General features: G+C 36.9%; 1 protein-coding gene across 9 annotated transcripts in view; it reads left to right on the forward strand.

Moving 5' to 3' along the window:
* The window catches only part of MYT1L (myelin transcription factor 1 like), a 426,396-nt gene that overhangs the window by 320,336 nt on the left and 87,003 nt on the right, over nt 1-19,057 (forward strand). For 7 of the 9 annotated variants that reach the window (XM_075923549.1, XM_075923552.1, XM_075923548.1 and 4 more), the window contains 7 exons: nt 1,202-1,292; nt 3,551-3,658; nt 7,207-7,418; nt 13,403-13,650; nt 16,034-16,270; nt 18,084-18,205; nt 18,575-18,637. In XM_075923549.1, coding sequence (XP_075779664.1) covers nt 1,202-1,292; nt 3,551-3,658; nt 7,207-7,418; nt 13,403-13,650; nt 16,034-16,270; nt 18,084-18,205; nt 18,575-18,637 — 1,081 coding nt within the window. The remainder of the gene's footprint in view (nt 1-1,201; nt 1,293-3,550; nt 3,659-7,206; nt 7,419-13,402; nt 13,651-16,033; nt 16,271-18,083; nt 18,206-18,574; nt 18,638-19,057) is intronic. The other 2 variants (XM_075923554.1, XM_075923555.1) reach the window with 1 other exon arrangement.

Consider the following 19,057-nt stretch of genomic DNA (forward strand, 5'->3'; position numbering starts at 1 on the left):
TTTAATACACTGCCGGTGATGGTGGTGGTGATGATGATCTTTGAATTAGTATCTATGGATTAAATCTTCAGGTGTCTGCTTGGTTTCTATTCAATTCTTACTCAGCCAAAGCACCCATTGATATGAGTAGAGCTTGCCTGAGTGAGAACTAATGACTACACGAGTGCATCCTGTGGGAATAAAATGGGAGCCATTTGGAAGGGCTTAGTGGCCTAGTAGTTCTGTATGTTAATGCACTAGCCACGCAGCTCTGGAGACATGGATTCAGTTATGTCTCTTGTCACAGAAAAGGAAAGGTCTCAGTCAAGTTCCTGTTTAATGTACCTCAGATTTACAAAAACTTTTAATAATTTGGCCCACTATACCAAGAGTGTTGACATTCAGAAGAGGTTGCCTTGAAAAAATTTTGGGAAATTTTCCACCCAACTTACTTAAGCCAGTGCTACCTGGTTAATCACTCCACCAGCCCTCAACTTTACAAAGTGCTTAGTGCTTACTGCTTAGGAGTTTCTTTTCCATATTATTTTTCAATTTGCATCCTTATTATTTATGAGAATATATGATATATACAGAAGTAAAAAAATGGCAAGGGGACCAATTCTGACTCCATGCTTACATGTGTGGTAACTTCCATTGACTACAATAGGAGTTACACCCATTTGACTGTGCACAGAACTGGGCCCTAGTGAAATTGAATTGATTTTCATAACTAGGGTCAAATTCTGCTCTCAGTTGTACTGATGTAAATCTGGAGTACCTCATTTTTTTTATTGGTATCACTGGGAGCAAATTTTGGCTTTCAGGATTTACTACATGTGTGTAAAACTGCATTTCACAGTTGCAATCCACACTTTATTACTGGGCTGTTCCCAATTCACCCGTTGCTATTGAGCTGATCAGTGTTCAGCATTTATGTATGGAGAGGATGTTGGGGTTTTCCTACTTCACCATCACACCAGAGACACATTAATTGTAAGAATCTGTAATCTCCATAACTCTCACCGTACAGTGTTACCTATGTTAATTAGCATAAGGTCACAACACCTTCTTCCCTCATCAGACTTTATTGGTTACATGTATTTTGAGGAATGCTGGTCATTAATGAATCCTGGATGGTTTTTTAATGGTTTCAAATATACTGGGACTTGATTTTTTTTCTTGCTTTCATACGCTGCTGTTTTCTCTTACTCTCCTTGTCAAGTTCTTGCCATGCATGAAAATGTTCTTAAGTGTCCTACACCAGGCTGCACAGGTCGGGGCCACGTAAATAGCAACAGGAATTCTCACAGAAGGTAAGGATGCCCTCAGTGGACTATAGTCTAGAGAGAACACTCTTTAGAGCTGCAGCACTTCTGGCAGTGTGTTCTGAGAGTGTGTATACGTGTGTGTGGTTTTGTTCTTGTGTTTTAAAGCTGACCGATGGTGCATACTGTGCTTTATTCATTTTGCATCATAAAATACTTAAATTTATTTTACAATCTGAAGATATTCTGTGCAGAATTAATTTGATTCATGTAAGATACATTTTAAGCATCGCTTGCTTGTTTTTATTTATTTTTTAACTTAGCAAGAGTTGTAATAAAAGAAGAGCATGACCCCTAAATAGAAAGTAGTAGAAGAAGTAAAAAGACCACAAACATGATCAAGACCAGGACAGAGTTACTGTTCATATAATGTCCATCTTTATGAGTGATGACTTCACACTATGTAAAAAATTTCACTTTAATAATAACGAATTTAAATGAATAAATAAAAATTTTCTACCATGAACCTGAAGTCCATATTTTGGCAAAACTTAATGAGAAATTTGCCTGAATAAGAAACAGTATGGAAAAGTTCTTTTGATTTTTCAAAATGAAGAAAGCAATAGAATTTCATAGAAAATTATACTTTAATATAGAGGGTTTTTAACCATCCAATAGAAAGGGTCTTATTTTCTGTTATAACCTAGGGGATTATTTTTAAATATCTATAGAAAAGTTATCTATATTTTATGGTGTTTTCATAAGGAAATTGAGGTCTGTATTGTAACTGAATGGCAAAACCCAGAAAAGGTGGGCAGAGAGCACAGAAAATTACTTAAAGTTCCAGTTACTGAATTCCTTTTAACATTAACTGCAACAAGATGGCTTAGGAGACCCAGAGAACACTGGTGGTATGGTCCTCCACACTTACAGAGCTTTGGCTTCAGCAAGAGCTCTCAGCTCAGCTCCCTGGATTCCCTTGCAGAGGACCAATCTCTTTGGAACCTCCTTCTTCTCTGGAGCTATGCAGCCTTTGGATGCCTCCCTCTGATGTCATGCAGCACAAACAGCAAAAGCTTTGGAGGGAACTCACTGGCTTCAGCAGCACTAACTTCTGTTTGGATATCTGTTGGGATATCCCTGGTGTCTGAAGAGAAGCATATCATTGGAAAGCAGTGGCCAGCACTAATCTGAAATTGTGTAGCGCTCCCCCCCCAAACCTTTCCCTTATGGAACAGAGACAGAGAGGTTGCCATGGGCACCCAGGGAGGAGGTGCAAGCATTCTGCTCACCTCTTTCTGCAGCTTTTGGGGCATTTTTCTGCTCTCCCCCCCCCCCCCTCCTTTTTTTCTTCCATTGAGAGGGAAACTTCTAGGCCTGAGTAATATTTCAAGCTGAGCCCTGTGAGAGGCACCTCTGTCTCTACTTTAAAACTAGTGTCACAAAATGCACTGATTTACCTTTCACTTTAATATCTTTTCCTGTGGAGAAAGCAAGGAACTGTGGACACATAAACTTACAACAGACAATAAGGAGAAAAAGACCCTTCCATTGTCAGGTCACAGGATTTTACAAATTCACTAAGAGCACCATCTGCTGGTAACAGGATATTTATTTTCCACATTTCTAAATATTTTCTAGCAGAAACAGACTTATTACTATCACATCAAAAACAGTTCAGCATTCGTAAATTAGAGCTCAAATCCAGACGTCTTGTTTCTTTCATGTTACATTATCTAGATTAGAATGGCCTTTAGTGGCTTAACTTCATGAATAAACAGCAAGAAAAATATATATTTGTTATAGGTTTAGAGACAAATTGTCCACTGTTTTATACCCCTTACAAACTAATTGAAGTTAATGAGGCTGAATGAGGTGTGAAGCAGCACAAAATTTCCTCTGTATTGTGTTGACATTGAATAATCTTCATCAACCATTTCAGTGACAAAATGTGTATAAACAAAAGAGCCAAGTTCTGCTAACAAAGCTGCAGGGTAAATGTTGGCTTATATTCTCTTCTTCCTACCTGAATGCCTCTTAATTGACATCCATGCGAGTTCTGCCTATGTACGGTAGGAAGAGAAGAATATTGGATGTGAGATCATCCATTCAGCTTTGAAAGCAGAATGTTGCTCAAAGACATGAAGTCTTTTCTAGAGGAAATGTATGACAGAAAAAGTTCTGGGAACTTTTTTACTCCATATTCTTCCTCCTGCTAACTAAGGAGGAGAAGGAGTAATTGGATCAATGCTACAATGTGAAACTGCTCAGGACAAGACAATTAAATTTCCTTTCTGTAATTGCAGCCTCTCTGGATGTCCTATTGCTGCAGCAGAGAAACTCGCTAAAGCTCAAGAGAAGCATCAGAGCTGTGATGTGTCAAAATCAAACCAGGCATCAGATCGGGTTTTAAGGTATTAGAAATCACTATAATACTTAATACTATGCAAAATTCATCACACATTAAGTTAATCTGAGCATTTATATCTATATACATTGTATATACATATATATACCCCTTAAAGAAGAGTTTAGAATTAGGGCTTCTGGATCAATTTTCTCAGCATTTATTTCCCAACAAATTTGCATGGGGGTGGACTGGTAATTATTTTGGCAAATATATATAAAGCCTGAAAAGCTCATTTTTGTCTTAGGCATTGTTTGGTGTAAAGCTGACTGCTGGAGTGCAAAGTCTAAGAACAGTGTGAAAAAAAGTTGGTATCTTTTGGGAATAAACTAATATTTACCGGTAAGTCTTGTTTTCTTCAGCAGGCTTTTACTAGTAAATATCAGTTTAAATGAAAACCAGAAGCCCTATTTTCAGTGTTAAATTGGCAGAATCGCTATTTATGCACCAAAAAAACCCCAACTGATCGAGTTCAGGTGCCAAAAACACTTAAGGGTTAGTTCATTGTCTCTGTTTTGCTCCTTCCCCCACAGAAGTGACTAAAGGAATGGAAATCCCTTTCCATTGGCTTATGTTTTGATGGGAGGAGGAGATTGAACTAATCTGTCTTAATCATCTCTCTCCATGCATTTGGGATTCAGCATTTGTCCTGTGCAGAATGGAGCTCTGTACTACTACATGCCCCTAGTACTGGTCCAGATGTGAGTGGACAAAAATGTGTCTTCTGGGGGAACTAAGAGTTTAGGGAGCAGTGCAGAGGCATCGGATTTCTGCATGAAGGTACTGGACCTATACTGATGTCCCAAGAGCTGCAGAATTTCCCCATGAATATTGTAATAACTGGAGATTTGGATGGCCACATCATCTTCTCTCTATGGGAGAATTTGAAGGACTCTCTTCAACTTCCCACACAAAATTTCATAGACCTCCCCTAAATTTCTCTCTGTGAGGTTATCATTTTGAATTACATTTTGATAGTGAGTTATAACAAACGTTTTTTACTCTGTTATCAACATCTTTCTTTGAATATTCTTTTAGTGCTTCATCAAATCTTGATGGCATTTTCTAAACCCTTGTGATCTCATAGTTAAGAAAACAGAATTCTGTCCTACATCAGTAAAACGTACTGTTATGTAATGCATTTCGATTTTGTTTTCCTTTTCCTAAGAGTTTTCAGTGGCTTTATCTGGTCTAGACCCAAGTTCCAGTTTCACTTTTTTCAGACAGTGTCCCAGATTCTTTACTCAAAGACGATGCTTTAAAATAATAATAATAATAATAATAATAATAATAATAATACATATCTATTGAGCAAAATCCTCAAATCTTCAGTTGAGAGGAGACCTTATTGTTGGTTTTTTACTCCTCAGAATTACACAATCCAAAAATGCAGAGTTTTTCACTGCTCTTTAGAGAGAAGTCACAGGAGTCGGATGCCATGCTGTTCTCTAGCAAACTCCTTAAATAGTTGTTTGGCAGTTTTGCTTTTGCCTCTGGGTCTGTAATGTATTTTAGATCTTCATGGGCAGTCTGAGTAAAACTGTCCTCTCAGTCACTACATCCATTTTACCTTTAACTCTTGGATCAATTTAAGATGGACGTCCTAAGGGCTATCATGTAAATGCCACATGCAGCAATTAATTGGGGATTTTATGTGTTTCAAATATAAATTCCATGAGCTGATCTTTCACTTATCTCCATCCCACCAGCATGCAGAATGTCTTCACTAAAAAAGTCAAATTGATAGGATTTTTGCTCTGCCGAAAATTTGTGGTTTGTTTTGAATATCCACTATGGGTACGTCTACACTTGGTCCCTAGTTTGAACTAAGGATGCAATTGCAGGCAAACAAAATTGCTAATGAAGCGGGGATTTAAATATCATGCACTTCATTAGCATGATCTCACCGGTGTGTTACGCCATTCGACAGCTGTTTCCAAAGTGAAAGTGTGTGCCGGGAAGCATTAGTTCAAACCTTGGTTCAAACTAACGTTACTCCTCAAAAAATGAGGAGTATTTAAATCCCCGCTTCATTAGCAATTTTGGTCGCCTACATTTGCATCCCTAGTTCGAACTAGGGAGGAAGTGCAGACGTATCCTATGGGAATTGTATTATATTCTTATATGAGCCTAAACTATATTGGGATACACTGACTATTTGGCCCATTGTATTTTGTGAAAAGTAAAGAGAAATTTTCCAAAGAAACCTAACATACAAAAAAAATCAAAGAGTACAGTATGAATTATATAATTTCTTGGGTAATTTACACCTCAGTCTCTTGACTAAACTCTATGAAAATTAATTCATCCAGAAACACAAACTACTAAGAATATGTTAGTATTTCTGGCTGATTATTGTATTCCACTTCATTAGGCAGCTAGGCACGATGGCTTTCCTAGTTGGAACTAATTTAGTATACCCTAGCATGCCCCTTCCTTACATCATTGTTATATTTGAGGGGGAAGAAAAGGGGTTTGAACCTCAGTGGTACTGAATGTCCAAGTCTGCAGTTAATCTTCCTAAACCCCTGATAAAATCACTGAGTTTTAGGACACTCGGCCCCTCATAGGATTTGCTGTCTAAGGGCCAGTCATGCAATACTTTCTCACATGAGTAAGGCTTGCATGATCTAGCCCTCATTTTGCATACTTCACATACTGTGGGCTGCTAGCTTCTGCATCCATATTCAGGAGAATTTGTACAGGTCTTTACAGCTTCCTGTTCACTGAGCCTTCAAAAGGCCTACCACAGGGCATGGGAGCCAGTTGGGCTTTCTCCTAATTCTCCTTCCCCTCAACTCACAGGGAAAGGGAATTTTAGATGATGCAAGTATATATCAGCTTCCACTCCATCCCTAATGATACTGTGGGACCCACCTATTAAAGGTGGCACATGGAGCAGCCCCATGAGTCACAGTTCATGCCAAAGCTTTGTATGCAGGGAGGCAGCAGGAGCCAGAAAGACTGGATGATAGTTCAAAGGCAAGACTGATCATGTGGCTGCCTCTTGCGGCTCTCCCAAGTTCTGTGTGAACTCTATATTGAAGAGGTGAGAACCCCAGCTTCTTTTCTGACAGTAAACCACGTGTCAATACTCTCAGCAGAATTCAAAGAAAGTTCTATGAGCTGAGTGGAGAACTTAGTGCTGTTTTTTTACTTCCAGTAACTAAAGGAATTTGTCTAACATTTCCATTGGTCTGCCTATCCCTCTCTATTCCACCATCTGAAAGTACATTGTTATATAATGTAATTACATGGGGTAGGGGAAAACCTTATGTATTTTTTAAATAGAACCTTTCACCAATTATAGTGTTTTTAGTCACAGAATACATTTAGCACTATTATCATTCATTTATCCTAAGCTTTGCTTAAAAAAATATATTTTGTTTGTCTGCTGGAAACAACCAAACCAAACAAATATAGTCATAATAATAATATATTGCTGTCTCTTGAGTGCAATAAATAACTCAGATTTTCTAATCTGAACTATAAATTATGCACAGACACAATAAACTGAACTGCATCTAACAAACTGTACATATCTTTAATTTCTAGGCCCATGTGCTTTGTTAAGCAATTGGAGATCCCTCAGTATGGCTACAGAAACAATGTCCCCACCACCACACCCCGCTCCAACTTGGCCAAGGAACTAGAGAAATACTCTAAGACTTCGTTTGAATATAACAGTTATGACAACCATGCCTATGGCAAGAGAGCCATAGCTCCCAAGGTGCAATCCAGGGATATATCCCCCAAAGGATATGATGGTAGGAGGTGCACACTCTTATACATGAGAGACAAGTTTGCAGTTAATGTGTTTGTGTATGTAAACTTCATAAAAATAAGGCATACTTCATGTTCATACAGTATTAAGGAGAATGCTAATCACAGCATGACATTGTTATGTTTAAGTTACTTTTTAAAACCTTTTTTAAAAAAACATTATTTTATATGGTGCTTGCTGCAGAACTGTTGCACTGACAAGAGAATATCTTCAGCTATTCAAACCTTAGGATGTATTGAGCCTGCAATAAAAACTAAATAGTAGAGCCAGTCCTTGTGACAAAGTAGCAGTGTATTATGCTGCCATGTGTGAGACCTGGCTCCATGGGTTGCGTTAGGATTCTTGCGTTTGTACAGTAGTTAAGGAAAGTCATAAATGTAATGTGCTTGCTCTCTAGGGATGAGGAGGGAAAAAACATTGACCTCATTGCATTGCAGCCTCTCCCCCTTCCCCCAATTGTCAGTTAATTAAGGGCCTCTGCTCACCTTATCCACAGGAGGATTCTTGTGAAATCAGTGTGAGAACTCATGTGAGTAAGAAGACCAGGATTTGGTTGAAAGTAGAATTAACACTGATCTCTGAGGCTATTTTTTCCTTTTAGGAAAGAAAGTGTGATGGGGGTAGGGAGGAGGCGGTTATCAGGGGAGAGGAATTGAATCAGGGAACAAAACCCCCTATAGCTAATGAATGAAGGGCTGGAGTTGTCCCATTTTTTTGATATTCTAAACTTATCAGAACAACATCACAGCATTCCCTCGCACTTTTCCTGGTGCAACATGTTAATTTTCCAGATAAATTCATTTTACAAGTTGAAGTACTTGGGATTGCTCACTGACTAGCCTTTGAAATCCCAGACAGGTATCAGATTTTGTTTAGTGAATTCAAAATAAGTGTGGGCTAGTGGAACAGTCTCTGTTGTATTAAAACAGATTCCGAATTTGAAAAGTATATGTGTGGGGAAGGAGGAAATTGTAACCACTGCTGTTTCCACCTTTCCTGTTTTTGATAGTCAAGATTTCCTATAAGAGCAGCAGGAAGGTTGTCTCTTCCTAATAAAGAGGATGGGAGAAGGCAACTGTTTCTGAGTATAAATGCCTTCATGTCTTAAACCCTTCACTACCCACCCTCAAAGTCCCAACTTAATAGAGAAATAGGGTAAATTCTGGTAAGTTATACCATTTAAGTCAACAGGTTTGAACGAGTAATTGAACTTACTAGGTTTATGCTCTGTTAGTTTTGCAGAAGGGGAAATCATAATCCACTCCTTCTATGAATATGTGTATGTTTAGGGATCATGTTCTTGGGTGTTGGAGTGAACAGCAAGAATGTATTCTGTTTGTGGACCCATTTAATAAAACATTCAAGCATGTGCTTAAATCTTATTGAAGTGAATAAGACCTAAGAACATGCTTAAAGCTAAGCATATACTTAAATGGTTTTGCAGACTTAGACCCTAAATTAGAAAGGATGATAGGGAATTATTCTACTATCTATAGATACTAGTGTTTCTCAACCTATTGACCATTGTGGGCCACAAAGGTGGTTCTCTATGGCTGTGTCTAGACTACATCCCTTTTTCAGCAAAGGGATGTAATCAGGCACATCGATATTGCAAATGGAGCCGGGTCTTAAATATCCCACCCTTCATTTGCATACTGGTGGCTGCCACTTTTTTTTGAAACGGGGCTTTTTCAAAAAAAAAAAAACCCGGCAGTTTAAATGGAAATCTTTCGAAAATAAAACCCTTTTTCGAAAGATCCTGTAAACCTCATTTTTTGAGGAGTACAGGATCTTTCGAAAAGAGGTTTTATTTTCAAAAGATTCCCATCTAAACTGCTGTTTGTTTGTTTTTTTTCAAAAAAGCAGCAGCCACCATTATGCAAATGAAGCACGAGATAGTTAAATCTCGGCTTCATTTGCAATGTCAAAGTGCCTAATTTACATCCCTTTATCGAAAAAGGGATGTAGTCTAGATGTACCCTATGTGTGATGTGGGTCGCATCCACACAACATATATATATTAATTGCATGGCCTTAAGAATGTCACATGGGCAGCAACTGTGTGCTAATTGGGCCTGAAATGGTCCATGGGCCACAGATTGAGAACCACTGACACCCCTTTGTCTTTGAAATAATATTGAGGTGAGCTTGCTTTGGATGTCAATGACTCAGTCAAAGAATGAGTATGGGGTGATGGTAACACTTTTAGATATGTGAGACTCAGTAAATATGCCCCTTTTCATTCACATAGGATTTTGAGGCTAGCTTGGGAGGTATATAGCATTAACCCAGTGTGTACATTAGGGAAGAAATTTTTGTTTAGAAGAGGTATTATACAGAAATTTGATAGCAGCCTAGAACTCAATGGGAGACTGGTAATTAATCAAAGATTCATTCTGTTTAACATTCTAAGATGAAAACAGAAATACGTATAGTAGTATTAAGGGTCTGAAAAATGAATCAGTTGATGTTTTAATCTTTTAATTTTGAGGCAGCACCAAGCTTTGTCATAGACCATCAGAAAAAATGTCCTGGGGCTGATATATTCAGCAAATAAATGGTTAAAAGTGGCATGGACTATGCTTGATTTTTGTGTGTGTGTGTCTAAGAATTCAATAGGGAGAGGACTCCGTATGTTGTAGGCTATGATGCCCCAGTGATGGGACAGAGGGATCATCTTATAAGGAAGGGGAAGATTGTTTGGCTTTATTTTCCCTTTAGGGACAACATCATAATGGGTTACATTTTGGGCTTATTTTATATGACAGTAATGGTGGGAACAGCTAGACCCAGTGTCCAAAGGAGCTCACAGGACTTTGCAGTTGGGAAGTGCTCATGGATAGTGGGAAACTTTTGCCAATTTGTTCCTCTCCCCACAAATTGTCAAGCAGTCATCTCTGAATTCTAACTTCTCAGTTCCTTGCACTGGGGCTACATAGTCCCTGAAGAGTTCCTATGAGGTACAGAAGAAATGTTGGAGTTATGGTTAACTTCAGCAATAAAACTGGTACCAAGGCTGGTGGTGCTGAGGATAGAGGATGATGGAACTGTGTCTCATTCTCTTACAATCCTAGCATGCATCCCTTAATTTTGATGGCTTATGCTACTCCCAGCATACTTAGCTATGGAGGAGTTGTTGGGATATTAGAGAAGGACTGACCCCTCTATTATCATTTGTTATCTGTTATTCATTAGGGGAAAGACAGGGTTGTGTCTCTTGGAAATGGCATGGGTGGGAGCCACTGCCTAAGGGCTATGTAGTTGTCACTGATGGAAGAGATTGCTTTCTGGTTTGCCACGCAGCTACAAAGCATAGGTGGATTATAGAAGTCCAAACAACACTGCACCACAGCAATGCACCAGACCACAGTTTAGATATAGAGCAGAATTGTAAAATGTGTTTGGGATTTTTTCTTTATTTGGACAGTTTCATTACCATTCCCCTTGCCTACAGATGGATTTTACTTTATCTGGATTCACTATACACAGAAATCCTGAATTTCTTTTTCCCAAACTAATGTGACATAGATAACCCAGGTTTCATGAATTGTTTAAAAATTGTCCAGTTAATGTCAGACTAAAACGACCACAACCATTCACATATATTTAACACAGATATAATGCTTTTAACCTTCAAAGTGTTTCACAATCATTGATTAATCTTCACAACACACCTAAGATTAAACATTATGATTGTCTTTCTATTAATTGAGAAAATGAAGCCGAAAATTCATGTGATTTTACCAAGGCCACAGAGGGAGTATGTGTCAGAACCCGGGAGAGTTTCTTATGACTGGTCCTTCACTGCCCTTTATTTCTCTTTCCTGCTTTCCTCTCCCATCTTCTCTCTTCCTCCCCCTCCCCGTATTGATATATTAGATATATTATTTTATATATTGTCTTATATTATCTTATATTTAATTTAAATTTAATCAGCTTTATAATATATAATATGGATCCATTTTTCTTTTGTAAGTTATAGAAAAGGCATGTTATTCATTCATTTGAAACATAGTGCTAATTTTGCAAATTATGTGTGCAAAGTGATTGCTGTTTAAGAGTCATCACTTACTATGTTAACACAGTGGTATTGAGATACTGTACTTATTTCCTCTTGTAAGTTTAGAGAAGTAGTTGAGTATCTTGGCTACCAGAATGTTGCAACCATGGATAAATGCTCAGTTTTTAGTGACCAGTATTGATTACTATTTTAAGAATGAAATTTGGTGTAAAATACGTTATGAGAAATAACTATGGGATTATTATCTGTGAATATGCAGAAAATAGCAGTGACCTAAGAGTTCACAACAAAAAGAAAATTAATGAAAAAGAAACATTCCATTTCATTAAAAAGTTTAAAAATGATGCCTGTGTATTATATGGATTTCCTGAGAAAACTCCAGCATCTGCTATGATTTAAGCATTTTATTTCACTTATAGTAAACAATGACTTCATTAACTTTTCTAAATATGTACAAATGAAAGGGATGATGTAAGAAGTGTAAGATCAATTCTGCCTCAGATTCTCCTGTTCTTCTTTTCCAGGCAGAATGTAGTTCATAAAGGGGTTGTGTTCTAGGGAGCAGGTTACTGCATGTATGTTTGCTGCAATAGACCTGAAGAGGTTGAAACTGTGGAGTAAGAGAGCTAACTAGCGTGTTGACCCTTTATATAGATCTCTGTCCAACAATTATGTGTATAGTCTATAGCACAATGACATGGCATTGTAACACTTTTATTATATTGTTCAGTATGGTTTTTGCACAATACAGAACTCTGTCTTAAAGAAGAAAATCACTGTGCATGTAACTGCTTACATTGACATCTGGTTGTGGGATATATGAAAACAAGAGAGCACTCTAGGTTTAATAGACCTTTTTGAGGTATTTGTTTTGGGTGAGAAGTGGGTGTGTGGTTCTTTAATTCCTATGGGTATAAAAGGTTAAAATTAATTTTTAAAACATCAATATTGTTCTGTTCTATATGAAGATGATGAGAATGAACTGTGCATGTCTAAGCCTGTTCTAGTACTGTAGGTATTTCTTGAATCCATTGACTCTTACAGAGTGTGTCAGTCATTATATAGTTAAATTCATCCTTTTAACCTTTATCAGAAGTGCTACGTGTACAAAATTGTTGTTTTCAATAGGAAGCTTTTGGTTCTTAGTTCTTCTGAAAATCACCGTTAAATTAATATTTTTTCTGTATATGTTACATTTGCTTTAGCCTGTGAGGACCCTCCTCCCCTACCCTCCCTGCCCCCCCCCCCCCACCCCCGATCTGGACAATATTTGCCCCTTCATTGTATGGCCACCTTTTTTTTCATTTACTCCTCTTTCCCCTTTTAATGACTAGCACAGTACTTGCCCTTATTGTAGAATGGAGGAACACTTTGGTCAGTTTGGGATTGCCAAGGACATATGCTTAGCACTCTGGTCCAGAGATCAAGTACATTATCTTCCCAATGAGCTTGATCCCCACTAGCTCCAGTGAATGGGATTCCTAAGGTCCATTGTGAATCTGAAATTTTTACGTCAGCCCAATTTGCTGGTGCAATACCACTAAAGTGTCATACCATTATATGCCCACTGCTTAACAAAAGTGGGTGACAGAAACACTTCCCAGCTCCCATACAAATATATAAGCAACTTTTGCTATGGAACAAAAGCAGGGTTTCCCTATGCCTTTGTTGGCATTTGTTGCAAAGTGTTAAATCTGGCCTGTTTGTCACTACAGTATATAGTCACAACCTCCAGATTTATTTTAATGGCCTGTTTAATACACACCCTATTGCTTGTATAAAGAACTCACATACAAAATCATAGAATACCTGCATGGTTGCTGTTGCCTTTTTGTAATCAGTTACTGTTGCTCATTATAAAATTCACCCACAGCAGATTGTTTTTCTTGTCATTTATGTAATGTGCTAGTACTTTTGAGTCATCCTTGTCATATTTCTTCCCACAGCAAAGCGTTATTGTAAGAATTCAAGCCCAACCAGCAGCACAACAAGCAGTTATGCCCCTAGCAGCAGCAGCAATATGAGTTGTGGTGGAGGCAGCAGTGCCAGCAGTACCTGCAGCAAGAGCAGCTTTGACTATACTCATGACATGGAGGCAGCACACATGGCTGCCACTGCTATTCTGAATCTCTCCACTCGCTGCAGGGAGATGCCTCAGAACCTCTCCACTAAACCTCAGGATCTCTGTGCCAGGGTAAAAATGAGCAATTCTGTTTGTTGATGATGATACAAACCTCTGTACTGCACGAGATTTATGCCCTGACAGGTTCAAGAGTAACATTAATACCTCTTGCTGAATCTTTTTTCTCAGAATGAACAAAAATTTGGCACTCTGCTAAAGGAGCAAAATAAAAGATAAAGATGCAAATTACTCCTCAGTAACTCTTGAAATCCAGATCAGTGTATAGAGTTAAAATGATGCTGATAAAATGTGTTGTTCTCTGTTTTAATCCTTCTCTTCCTGATGGGGTTTTTAGTAACTATGAAAGCTACTGAAATTGCTTAAGTAGTATTAATTGCAGTATAGAATTTTTACTAACCACTATCTGATTTATAACTGTAAAATAGAGGATGGTTTAATAATGTAACTTCATGTATAAATCACACATAAACCCTAAGGTTTTATGATCTAGTACAAAGAAAATTTGTGGTATTGTACACAATAATGTCTTAGCTAGCCAGAGTATAAACACTCTCAAATAGATGAATAATACATTTGAAATGAATAAAAAATCCTCCAGTGCAGATAACTTTTGAATTGCTGAACAGTAATAATGCAGTATCACCAATGATCTATAAAGTGTTACTAAAATGTATGATTAAATGGTAACACTGAAATAAAGTATAAAAGATTTTGATGTTAACGTTTATGTATTAAGAAAAACAGTAGCATTGTTCAAAGTCATCCAAATTTTAAAACATTACACAAATCTTTTTATTTTGTTGTAACCAGATTAAACCTTGACTCTGACTTGTGATGAGAAATGATTATTTAAAATACATCAGCAACCAATAAAGTGCTACCTATAGGAGGCCACTAGATGGCTAAATAGACATCTGCAGTGAAGGGGGAACAGTTTTATTGTGCTTATAGAATAGCTTTTGAGCTGGCAGACATGTTCTGCTCTTCTCCAGATAAACAAAAGGTTTTTTCCTGTTGGGTAAAGCTCCTTGATCATTTATAATGAGCTAACAGTCTTACCAGTTGTTATTAGTAATTATCTTAATTTATATGAATTCAGTATGGTTAATAATATTGTTTTCAAATGCTTCCTTTTGCATTAATTGATTTAATCCTATAGATGAGGAAAATGTCTTTGTGGCATGCAAATAAACATGATTGTGCTCAGTGCCATCAGGAATTGGAAAAATCTGAGCAATAACCTTAAAATGTTATGTGGCAAAAAAAAAAAAAAAAACTGCAAATCTGGGAAGATAAATACAATAATCAAGACTAGATTAATAACAGGGCAATAATCAGGAATAAACTATTGCAAAACATATTTGTGTAGAATAATACTGTATGACCTATCAAGACAATAAGTAAAGCAAGAGATTTTCATTCAGTGTCTTGCTGCAGTTCTCTTATTAGCTCAGAAGGAAAGATCTGCTAGACATCTGAATAGATGGCAGTATTCACAGCAGTTTTGAAATCTAATTTTTGTTGAAGTGTTTTACTCTTGAAAAATTAAGGATTGGTTGTGTATTTTGCTTCCCCATCCCCCTTCTAAATGCCCTCCCGCTCCCCGGGGAAAAGAAAGAAGATGAGAAAAAGGAAGATGATTTGAAGTGAATGATTCTTGATCTATTTCCCAGGCAAAAGCAACCCCCCCTCCCCCAAAACCTACTCACCCTATACTTCACAGTTCCTCAGTCACTGCAGGGAATGTCAGTACTAGCTTTTTTACCCAAGCCAGCTAATTATATAGATAGTCTTTGGAAAGTTAAGATATATTAAATCTTAATGTCTGTGGTGTAGGCATTTTGAAATTTGGATATATTTTCGCATAATATGAAGGTAGAAAACACAGCATAAACTGACCTGTTTTAGTAAGATTTTTATCTCATTAACTACTAGTGTCAGAAGAGAAAAGTATTTTGCTTTTTTGATGTAACTGATGAAGCTTGCTACCTGATTTTTATTGCTCTAATTACATAACTAGGTATTGGAAGGACTGGAAGTAGGCAGACTCATACAGATGTTAACTCAGTTAGACTAATCTGTCAAGGAGTAAATCTGGGATATAAACATAGCAACAAGAAAATACCTTTGGGAATTTCTCATTTCACTGTCAAATTTTGCATCTGGCTTTTGGGGGGATGGTTAGTGTGAAATTTCCCCTTTTCTTCCAAATATCAGATTAGCCTCTTGTGAAGATATGAGTGAATCTACTTTAACAGCATTAATATTGTGTAACAGAATCATGCTATGTGTGGGAGGGGGCTTAATGCTTATAATCTATACTGGCATGATAAAGCCTTTTATCATTCTACTAAGCAATCAGATTAAAAAACACAGGGAAGTGATGGTTTGATAGTCAAAAGCTGTATTAATAATATTTCTCTTATTTTGACAGAATCCTGATATGGAAGTGGATGAAAATGGAACCTTGGATCTAAGTATGAACAAACAGAGGCAGCGAGATGGTTGCTGTACCATTTTGACACCCCTGGAACCAATGTCACCACAACGACAAGCTGTGATGAATAACCGGTGTTACCAGCTGAATGAAAGTGACTGCTGGGACTTGCCAGTGGACTACACTAAAATGAAGCCCAGAAGGATAGATGAAGATGATTCCAAAGAGATTAATGTATGTCTTTTCAACTATGGGTTCTCTTTGCAATCTGACTGTTTTAATTCATTAGATTTATAAAATAAGAACAGGAAGAGGAAACACAATGTATAGGTAATATGTTCCTGACAAGAGGACTTTTTGGTTAATCTTTCAAAATACATCATGTTGGCACACATCTGATCAGTGACTAACTTCCATCTGACAACATTTGAACCACAAATGTGAATCATGTTTTCTAACAGCACTGTCTTGTTAACAAATATTTTCTTGCGTGAAGATGTTCTAATTTTCCAGATCTACCTTGTTTCATCTGAACAACTTGGCATAACTTTTTTTCAATGTTGGTATCCAGTTTTTACCAGCTTTTAGGACAAGATATTCTTCTCAGGTTAAGAATCAAAAGTGAAGGACAGAATATTTAAGTGTGTTTATATACATAAATCTACTCAAGGAGCATGAACAGACTACAGTATAACTTTTCCATTAATTTAGTTTACCTGGAATTTTGTTCTCAAAAGGCCTGATCCTACATTCTTTATGCATTCAGAACAGCAGGAAGAGCTTTGGTGTCCAAGGGAGACATGCTAAGGCCTTTATACCATAGCAATCAAATAAACTTGTAAACAGAAAGAGGTAAATAAAGAAAACTTGCTCCATAGTGAATTTAGTTTAAGTTTCAAAGCTTGTAATATGAGGCAAGTGTTTTTAGTCACCTCTCTGAAACAGTGGTCCTGAAAGATGTCAGCTGCTTTTTTGGGAGGAAAGGGGGGAGGGTGATGTTTGTAATTTGTCAGGTTTCAATTCTTGTTTGCTAGCATGTTAGCCAAATTTATCCCATTGTAATCTAGACACGAGTTTACAATCCCAGACTTTATATAGCAATATTTTTCTCTTACTTGATCTCCATTATAATATTAGAATTCTTATCAACTATACGCAGCAATATCTCTCTCCAATTAAAATATAGGATGATACGAATTACAAAAGTAAACTTAAAACATGCAATAAAGTGATATTTCTGCTGAAATCAGTGAGGGCTTTGCCATTGACTAGTTAGGGACAGGATTTCTGTCATCTAAGAAATGGGAGATATTAAATACAGCATAGCACATTGACTTGAAACAAGCAGAATAATTCTTTATTTCCATTGCTCACAGCACCATCTGCAGGAGTTTCTGCATCAGTGCTTTCTGCCACATTTTCTTCACTTCTGAAATTAATGCTTAAATTTCAAATATAAAAAGGTTAACTCCATCTGTAAATTTAATTACAAAATTATATTTTGCCAGACAGATCCACGGAGGTTTGCCCTAGGTTATGACACTATATATGTGTTTAGCAATTGGTTGCTAACATCATTCCTGATTCATCTTTTGGGGGAATGCTTAACCATTTAAGAACATTACTGAAGTTGGCATTTTGATGGATAATATACTATATTTAGGCTTTGTTTGTCTATGGCTGTGGTTTGTAAAAACTCGTGACTTTGGAAAAAGTATTGATTCCTGTGAAAGAGAGTAGTAGTTCACTGTCAGAGACAGCTGCTGATACAGTTGGGAATAGATACCATACAAGAGAGAATATCTGACTTTTGCCTCTTTCGCCTCTAATTAAATAATATAATTCTTTTTCATGTGTTCTAAAGTGTGCATTGAAATGTACAAATACTATATGAACATCTAGCATATGGGGGGAAAAGTAAAATGTAATTTGTTCTGATTTAGTGGGAATAATGGAGTAGATATGTCTTATAACTGTACATAGCATTATTTTTGTGTATATTTCAGCCTCACGTAAGTGGGACTAATCTCTGTGTGCTTGCCTGCAGCCAGAAGACTTGGATCCTTTCCAAGAGGCACTTGAAGAACGAAGGTATCCTGGTGAAGTTACAATCCCAAGCCCTAAACCCAAATACCCTCAATGCAAAGAGAGCAAAAAGGATTTAATAACGTAAGCATAATGTGAGGTGAAATTATTTTTTCTCTTTCAACCTTTTTTCTATCTTTTTTAAACAAACAAGTACATATATGCCTTGCAGTATGAGCATGCAACACATTTGCAGCATATAAATGTTTCCAACTGCCAGTTAAGTAAAGTGATAAGCTAACATGTATTTGCTTGTTCTTAATGATGCTATATTGTATTGAGACGCCATTTTCATTTGATGCTGTTCATTCTGCAGCTTTTTGGTAGGATGCTTAAATCCCCTTGCAGTCATTGCAGCTAAACTGGAAACAATGAAACTTTTAAAAGTTTTTTTTTTTTATTTTTTTAAACATACTTACTATTTTGGCTGTTTTTGTTTTTGTTTGGTGGCAGATGTCCAACACCAGGGTGTGATGGGAGTGGTCATGTGACTGGTAATTACGCCTCACATAGAAGGTGTGACTTCATTTTTTTCATGGTGGATTCTGTCTTTTCAATTTATTGTTTTCAGCTTACCTCAACAATGCTGTCAAAGTAAAAATGTTGAACTATGTGTTAACCCTTTGAGTAATATATGTTGATATTAAAAGCATGCTAATTTGTGTGTTGTATAAACGTCTTTTATTTTTAAATAGACTACTAAAAATTCCAAAGTTTTCTTACTCTTTTCAGTAGTTAACCCAGGATAATAATTTTTTTTTACATTTTACAATTTATTAAAAACTAAAAAAAGGTAATTTACATTATATAGTATGGGAAGTAACATTTATATCTAAATATATTCAGAGGGTTAACTATATTACAAAATTCAGTATTACAGCACTTGCCCCATCGCTTTTCCGCATTACAATTTTTAATTTTTATTTTTTATGTTGT

This window comes from Pelodiscus sinensis, chromosome 3 (assembly GCF_049634645.1).
Source record: "Pelodiscus sinensis isolate JC-2024 chromosome 3, ASM4963464v1, whole genome shotgun sequence".
Classification (NCBI taxonomy): domain Eukaryota; kingdom Metazoa; phylum Chordata; order Testudines; family Trionychidae; genus Pelodiscus; species Pelodiscus sinensis.